This window comes from Vitis riparia, unplaced genomic scaffold (genome assembly GCF_004353265.1).
Source record: "Vitis riparia cultivar Riparia Gloire de Montpellier isolate 1030 unplaced genomic scaffold, EGFV_Vit.rip_1.0 scaffold567_pilon_pilon, whole genome shotgun sequence".
Classification (NCBI taxonomy): domain Eukaryota; kingdom Viridiplantae; phylum Streptophyta; class Magnoliopsida; order Vitales; family Vitaceae; genus Vitis; species Vitis riparia.
Genome location: NW_023269703.1, coordinates 197,429 through 206,792, shown reverse-complemented (window position 1 = coordinate 206,792; position 9,364 = coordinate 197,429). Strand labels below are relative to the sequence as shown.

At 32.7% G+C, this 9,364-nt stretch overlaps 1 protein-coding gene across 1 annotated transcript; it reads right to left on the bottom strand.

Annotated features, from left to right (window-relative positions):
• Positions 1 to 1,331: 1,331 nt before the first annotated feature.
• On the bottom strand, positions 1,332 to 7,419 carry LOC117910064. The gene is made up of 3 exons (XM_034824121.1): positions 7,252 to 7,419; positions 2,151 to 3,568; positions 1,332 to 2,074 (listed from the first exon to the last, which is right to left on the bottom strand). Exons 2-3 carry the CDS (start codon positions 3,532 to 3,534, stop codon positions 1,332 to 1,334), a joined length of 2,127 nt encoding a protein of 708 aa, XP_034680012.1. The 5' UTR covers positions 3,535 to 3,568; positions 7,252 to 7,419.
• Positions 7,420 to 9,364: the final 1,945 nt, after the last annotated feature.

Sequence of the window (9,364 nt, the reverse complement as noted above, 5' to 3'; positions counted from 1 at the left end):
CCACAATGACTGGGCATAGCACAACATCTCCACCCACACCTCACTCACCAATTCCATTTCTCTCCCATCTCCATTTCCACTGATTCAACTTTTTGGCAAGCCCATATGATCATATTCTCAATAATTTGGTTGCACGCACAATTCGGGCATGTAAGTGGTATATTACGACTACGAATTTCATTTTCACCTTCCAATATTTGGAATTGCTCGCTTAAACGACTACGAATTTCATTTTCACCTTCCAATATTTGCAATTGCTCGCTTAAACCGAGGTAGGACATAAGAATGCAGACATGAGTGAGTAGCTCCTCGCCTCGCCGGAGCTGTTGACCGTGTGAATCCATCCACAATGACTGGCAGCATAGCACAACATCTCCACCCACACCTCACTCACCATCTTCCATTTCTCTCCCATCTCCATTTCCAGTGATTTCAACTTTTTGGCAAGCCCATATGATCCTATTCTCAATAATTTGGTTGCACGCACAATTCGGGCATGTAAGTGGAATATTACGACTACGAATTTCATTTTCACCTTCCAATATTTGGAATTGCTCGCTTAAACCGAGGTGGGACATAAGAAGACAGACATGAGTGAGTAGCTCCCCGCCTCGCCGGAGCTGCTGACCGTGTTGAATCCATCCACAATGACTGGCAGCATAGCACAACATCTCCACCCACACCTCACTCACCATCTTCCATTTCTCTCCCATCTCCATTTCCAGTGATTTCAACTTTTTGGCAAGGCCATATGATCCTATTCTCAATAATTTGGTTGCACGCACAATTCGGGCATGTAAGTGGTATATTACGACTATGAATTTCATTTTCACCTTCCAATATTTGCAATTGCTCGCTTAAACAGAGGTTGGACATAAGAAGGCAGATATGAGTGAGTAGCTCCCCGCCTCGCCGGAGCTGCTGACCATGTTGAATCCATCCACAATGATTGGCAGCATAGCACAACATCTCCACCCACACCTCACTCACCATCTTCCATTTCTCTCCCATCTCCATTTCTAGTGATTTCAACTTTTTGGCAAGCCCATATGATCCTATTCTCAATAATTTGGTTGCACGCACAATTCGGGCATTTAAGTGGTATATTACGACTACGAATTTCATTTTCACCTTCCAATATTTGGAATTGCTCGCTTAAACGACTACGAATTTCATTTTCACCTTCCAATATTTGGAATTGCTCGCTTAAACCGAGATGGGACATAAGAATGCAGACATGAGTGAGTAGCTCCTCGCCTCGCCGGAGCTGTTGACCGTGTTGAATCCATCCACAATGACTGGCAGCATAGCACAACATCTCCACCCACACCTCACTCACCATCTTCCATTTCTCTCCCATCTCCATTTCCAGTGATTTCAACTTTTTGGCAAGCCCATATGATCCTATTCTCAATAATTTGGTTGCACGCACAATTCGGGCATGTAAGTGGTATATTACGACTACGAATTTCATTTTCACCTTCCAATATTTGGAATTGCTCGCTTAAACGACTACGAATTTCATTTTCACCTTCCAATATTTGGAATTGCTCGCTTAAACCAAGGTGGGACATAAGAAGGCAGACATGAGTGAGTAGCTCCCCGCCTCGCCGGAGCTGCTGACCGTGTTGAATCCATCCACAATGACTGGCAACATAGCACAACATCTCCACCCTCACCTCACTCACCATCTTCCATTTCTCTCCCATCCCCATTTCCAGTGATTTCAACTTTTTGGCAAGCCCACATGCCTCGAATAACACCGACTTGCTTTTATCTCCTTTCACTTTTATTGGCTCAACTTCCGTGTCAACTTCAAGCAGCAATCTGCAAGCTTCTTCATTTCTGTTAGATATGGACTCCCTTCTTTGCTGGAAGAATCTTTTAGCCTCTGAACAAGTGTATCGGAACCTAAACTCCCCTATCCCTTTTGGCAGCATAAATGGACACATGACTAGTAGATACAACATATACTCAGACAAGCATTTGCTTATTTCGCATCTTGACTTGAGATTGGTATCTGGGGATTTTTCGACATCACAAGGATAATGTAGCGATATGCCAGAGGAGGATGCTGTGATCAAATTCCACATCAATTATACTCCAACGAAGTGTTTCAAAAAACCCTTTTTTTCTAGTCACATAATCACCTCTGTGTTTGAGTAGCTGCCTGCGATCCCCGGCATCATTTGTCACCTCTAGGAGCCAGCAGAAGATGGGTTCCTTCATGTCATCCACCTTCTCCCAAGTCATGTACCAGTACTTCTCTAAGAATTTGTTCATGTCAAAAAACCCGGGAACCTGATTGAACTTGGTTTTGTCTTCGAGGCAAGAATCAATTAAATTGTTCTGTGCCATGTGTCTAGACCATCTCTTGTCACTAGTTAGAACTGATCTAAAAAAGGTAATGGCTAGGTAAATGGAATCAGCCAGGGGGTTCTTCTTGCTGCTCAACCAGACGATGCTCCAGTCCGACAAAATCAGCTTAATGAGAGCATAAACCTCAAGAAAAATAGCTCCAAAGAGTAATAAGTAAGTAATGTTGATGTCAATGTTTGAGAACTCATGCCTATCGATGAAGAAGCAGAAGGCCGCTAAGGTAGAAATAGTGGACAAGAAGCTGGCAATGAGGAAAAGAATGCCTAGTAGAGAATAAACCACTGTTGCCTTGGTGTAGAGCACATCATACATAAAACTAAGCTCCATCTCTACCACTTTGAAGGCATCTTCGAATGACAATTCCTTAATGAAGCGCTCACTGGTTTTTTGGTCATCCAAGCTGAGGATGAGGTCTGCATATAGATGCTTGAATTGGTTCTCGAATAAGAAGTAAGCTTTATCAATATATTTTCCACCCGGAATAGTAATGTCATCACCAGAGGTAGATTGAAGTGGCTTTTCACCAATATTTTTATTCCTGGTTCTAGCAACGTCCATTTTGTCTTTCAATGAACCATATTCCTTCATGAACTCAGCATAATCAGGTCCAGGATCAGGAACTGGAAGCAAAGAATCTCTAAAGTGATTCTTGCTTGCAGACCTCAGAACGCAGGTCCTCTCTCCATACTTGATAATTCCAGCCACAAACATCGGAATGGATAGAAATGTGAGTGGAGTTCCTGCCCATGACCTCAGAAACACGTAGAAAGCCACTCCAACTTGGACAACTAGTCCAAGCAAGTGCCTTAACCACAACTCATTATCTTCTAAGGAGTAAGCTGTGATAGTGTCCGGACCACCAAGCTGCAAGAGAAGGAATGACGCCCAAAATGCCATGAGGGTATAGTTTGGATCCAGAAGTTTCCCTTCCGAATCTCCTTGGCTGTTTGAGAGGGTACCGAGGGATACTGTCGCCACCCAGTCTGCGGACAAGTAGGCCGACCAAATCAGGATTCTGAACCAAGGTGTGACTCTGTACTTTCGTCGGTTGCTAAAGATGATTAGGACGATTTGTAGGAAAAGGCTGAGTAGAACCATCAAGCGTAGCTCCCATTCATTCCAAAGTTTCCGCACACTTTCTGGGAATATCTGCATTGCTCTCGCGCCTGTTCTCTGTAAAAAGATCAAACTGAAAACAACTAAACATTAAAAAATATTAGAGCCAAAAATGAAGAATAAAAGAATAAATTTGTAAAATAAAACTCTTAAATTCATACCAATCATTTTTCACTTTTATTCATTTGCCACTTGTAACTTTCTAGCTTTTATAACTCAACATTAAAGTTTAGCACTTAATTTTTAATCTTCAATTTTATTAAACACCTTATGAATAGCTTCAATTTTCACTTAAAATTAGAAAGATAGGTTGTTTCACCATTTTTTTTACTTTTTTTTATAAGCTATTTTTAAATTAAAGAATAAAAAAATAATTTTAAAAAATTTTATTAAAAGAAATAAGGGTGTTTGACAAGTTTTTAAAAAACAAAAAACAAAAACTTGTTTCCATAAATTATTTTAAAAAAATGATTTTTTATTGAATTAATTAATTAAAATGGATAAAATAATATTTTTGATATAAACGTCTTTTACTATTTTAAGTATTTATATATATATATATATATTGAAAAAAGGTTATTTTAATAAGAAAATAATAAGAGCATTTTTATCAAAATAAGGCCAAAAATGGGTAAAGGGTTAGATTTAAAAAATTGGGCTTCAAATGATCCTTTTAATCAAATAACTCTTTTCTATTTTGATTTTATAAAAACATTGTAAATTTTAATTTATATAATATTAATTAAATTTAATTCGTCTTCTTAAAAATAAAATTGGTTTTTAATTACAAATAAATTTAAAAAATTAATAGATTTTAGTAAAACAAGAAAGTAATATTATAATAATAATAAATAATTTTTTTTATAAAAAAATACTACGTTAATATGTATTAAAAAATATGGATATTAACATTTTTGTAAAAGAGTCATTAATTTCTTTTTTTGTTAAAAGTGAATAATAATAATATTTAATGATAAATTGTTAATAATATTGTATTTAAAATGAATATAAAATAAAGTTTAGCTTTTTTTAACATGTAAATGAACCAAAAATTTTCATTACACGCACACATTTAATCATCAATTATAAGCACAATATTTTAGAATGTTTGGATTTAATATATAACTAATCAAATCAATTTTTTGAATTTCAAATTATTCTCAAAAATTAAAAGGTTCATCAAATAATCTAAATTATTAATTATGTGTTACTTAATTTAGAATCTATTTACGTAATAAGAAAATTAAAAAATTATAGTTGTATATAAAAGAAAAATAGTAAAGTTATAATTCATGATATATCAATTTTTATTTCTTATTTTTTTTTATAGTAATTGATCTATTTTTTGAGTTTTAATTATAATATTTTTAATACTTGAAAATTTTTATTATTCAAGTATTAAAAAAGGTATAAACATTTCTAAGAATCTATAAGGTGTACTCATAGAGTCACATATAATTGTAAGGGAGAAGCTAGAGTGTAGGACTTGGTCACGAGTCGAGGAACACATGCTAATTTCGCCTTTGATTTTCTGAAACACTGTTATGGCTGCAATATTAATGGGTTGACATCTAACCCAAATTCAACTGGAATAAAAAACAATTGATCAAAATCTAACCCAAATTGACTTCATATCCAAAGTATTAAGCCAAAACTTAACCCAACCTCATTTCTCTAAACCCGCTTGAGTTCAAGGTAGTCAAGTTTTATTTCAGGTTAATCAAGTTATATAATTCAAAATCCTTCTACAATGTTTTATTTTCTTTTTTTTTTTTAACAAAATTTCTATATATTTATATGAAAATTTAAATAATAAAATAAGACAATTTAGATATAACACCAAAAATATAAAAACAAATTTGTAAATATATATATATATATATATTTTAAATGAACATGTATATTATATAATATTAATTTAACATTTTTTCACAAAATATAAAAAAAAAATGTATTATTGTACAAGATAATATATATTATAAATATTAAGAAACATTAAATTGAATTCAAATTAGGTTTATTCAAACCCGAGGAAAATATAATGTTTTTTTGAGTTATATAATTCAAAATTCATTTATAATATTTTTTTAATAAATTTTTATATATTTATGTGAGAAATTAAAAAGTAAATAAGAAAAAATTTATATGTAACAACAAAAGTAAAATAAATTTATATTTAAAAAAATAAAAAATATATATTATATAATATTAATTTGATATTTTTTTTTAAAAATCTAAAAAAATAAATATTATTATATAAAATAATATACATTATAAATATTATAAAAACATAAAATTGGGTTCAAATTAGGTTTATGTTGTCCAAACCTTAATCTTAAGCTAGGCACAAACCAAATTGAACTTGATTTGAAAACTTTAACTCAAGCTCAATCCCAATAATAAAAATGATTATCTAAACCCGCCAAACATTATATCAAGTTTAGATTGAGTCGAGCTGACCCGCCCCATCCAATGAATAATAAACTTGTGCATTCACTTCAAAAGTTCCCTATCATCAGTGACAAAACAGTACTATATTCATTGAGTATGGCTTAAGCTTTCTTTTTCTTTTTCCTTTTCCTTTTTCACACCTCACTCGTTAATTTTCTTGTTTTTTAGATCCTCCTGTGCCACATTTTACCTTCTAACCATTATTTCTTAACTACGAAAAAACTCACAAGACTAGACAGAAGATTACACGAAGCAGATTCTCCATGGCTTGCTCCAATTTTTTTCTCCTTAGACTCAACTCATGTGTCTTTGACCAACTCAAAGAGATCAAAGAGCAATAATAATTTGTTGAAAAATTAGTATCGCATAATTTTATGTTTAAAAATGATATTGTAATTGTATATTTTTTAATTGATGGATAATTATGATATTTATAAAAAAAAATTCTATTATGGTATTATTGTCTTGATCATAATGAAGCAATAGAGGATCATTACCTTGTTCATGGAAGCTAATATACAAATGTCGGTGTCTTAGGTTTGCAACATAATATCTTTAGATCTTTGAAAATAATGTCTCAAATCCTTGGGATTGTAAGCTACATAAGCGGATTAGAGTGCTCAAAAGCCTCAGAATGGTAAGCCTGAATATAATGCCATGTTAAATGTTATATAATGATGAGACTATGATTGCTGAGGTGGTGGTTCACTGTGTGAAGTTCATGAAGGTGGAGTGTAGTGGTGAGATGGTATGCTGACCGACCAAAAAAAAAGAGGAAGAAGATTTGCTGGGAACAAGGAAAGCACCCCAAATCAGTTTTTCTTTTTCTTTTGACACTTTTTCTTTTGTCCTGTTGGAAGAAGACCTAGAGTTTGGATTAGGTCTTGGTGGACAAGAGACTGATCACTCCAAATCAATTTCTCTTTCTTTCTTCTTTTATCAGTTTTTTGAGCATCACCCAGAATTCTTTATTCACAGGAACATATTTACAAGATTAAACAGAAGATTAGCACAAAGAAATACAGAAGAAGATTGTGGTGAACTGATGTAGTACAGCAAGAGAGTTGACAGTGGCAGAGTGACTAAAATAGAATACTGATGAAGAGAATCTAATTAAAAATAAATTTAAAAATATCCCATAAAATGTAGGAAATCCATGCATGGATAAATCATCTTCATTTTGAAAAGATTATATTAGAAACTATTACATAAATTCTATAAAAATTAGGAAACAATAATAATAATAATAAGAACAAGAACAAAAGCAAAAGGTTTGAAAGCCAAATAAGAAGGGAATATATATACCAGAGAGTGATGGTGGTGGGTTGGTTGGTGGTGCTGCCGGGGATGTCGCGAGACTAAGATTGATATGGAGGTGGTCGCCTGTTTGAACTACAATGCTTGCTTCAGTCGTGTGAAGGACGATGACTGTCCTGTAGGAATTATGGTGGCAGTGGTGTGAAGCTCATGAAGGGGGAGTACTGTAGCAGTGAGATGATGGCCTTCTTATCTTTAAACCAGAGCCTGGGCTCAAACACAGCTCAGAATAACATTATTTTTTTTTTCCTTGGAGAGTTGCCCCTCTGGCCACATGCTTGGAGATTCAGAGCCGGGGGCGGGGCGGGGGCGGGGGCGGGGAAGGGGAATTTTGTCCCTCTGGCCACATGCTGGCTCTGCCAATGGTTGCAGTATAAAAAGGAAGAAGACATAGAGGGGCGAGAGAGAGACGGACGTGGACTGAGATGGTAGCAACATTAACACGACCAGTGGAGGTGATGCCGGAATTAACGGAGATGGGGAGAGGGGATCTGTGAGAGCAGTAGCTCCACAATGATGAAAGCATTAAAATAAACAAACGAAACCGAATCTTCTAGCCAATCCAGGATGTGATCTGAAGTGGAGTTTAACTTAGGTTCTTCAATGGCCATTGTGGTGGAAAAAGAATGGGTGAAGAAGAGAAGTTGTGCGGTACTGTTTGATCATTGACCAAAGAGGAAGATAAGAGAGGGCTTTGACACACATTCGATGAAAGCATTAAAATAATGAAATGGGGAATGATGGCTTTTGGAAGAGACGATGGAGAGCATATAGCTTGATTTGAGATGGTGAGGAGCTTTGAAAGTTGGAAACAGTGATGGGATTGACCTTGAATTTCAAAGAGACGGCGAACAGCGAGGAGCTTTGCTCCTAATAATACAATAAAATAAAAAGAAATCAACTATCATCAATTTTAATTAAATTTATCTAATTAAAATTCTGAAGTATAATTCACATTCATTTAAATATCCGCTAGAATTAATAATTTTAATCTTTTTTTCAAAATAAAAGCTAGGATGTGATGTTTTCCCCTAAATTAAAAAAAAATTTCCAGAAATTAAAGAATTAATTTCAATAATAATTGAATCACAAATCCGTAAATTTAAAGATGTGCCACATAAAAACCACAAAATTATTAATATAACTTAATTTAATTTTTTTTTAATACTTTCTTAGCAATCAAATGTAATTAAAAACCCCTTAACTATAAATTTCTTAACCAATATATAATTAATTATTCTAAACTTTTATTGTCAAAATAAACGTTGTTGTTTTGAAATATTTGGAAATATGCTAAATTAGTTTATTTATTTATTTTATTTTATCAAATGATTAGTTTTCAAATATTTTTTATTTTAACTATATAAAATAAAAAGAGACATAATCATTAATATTTTAACAAATGTTTTTAGCATATCAAAATGAAAATATTTCACATTTAATTTCCAAATTGTTAAATGATTTTTTTTTTTTTTCTGGTTAGCTTTCAAGTAATTTATTTCATTTACATAAAATAAGAAGAAATGTAATCATGAATACAACTATTGGATGGTTTTAGCATATTAAAATAAACAAATTTAACATTTACTAACGTACAAAAATAAAATAAAAGAACTTTAGCACTTTACAATATTTAAAAATCTAAAGGGTGCAATCTCCATAAATGGTAGGGATGTATGACCTTTTCAATATTTTTAGAATCGGACTAGTCATGGAACTAGAAATGTTATTGAAGCATGGTTTATTGGTAGGATCGGTAGTTAAACCATGATCAAACCATAATGTCAATAAAACATTAAAAGATAAATATATTTTATTAAAAATAAAATAATTACAACAAATTAAAAAATATGTATAAATAATTAAATTTTTTAATAATATTTCATGTTTTATATTTAATAATATCAAATCAATTCATGATCAAAATAAATATAAATGTATTAATATTTTTAATTTTATTAAATAAAATAGACATAATATTTAAGTGTGAAAATATATTCAAAAAAGGAAAAAAAAATTCTATTATTTAATTTTACTTACATGACAAAAGTTATATGCCTATTATTTAGTGATGAAATGAAGGTTACATATTTCCGTTTAT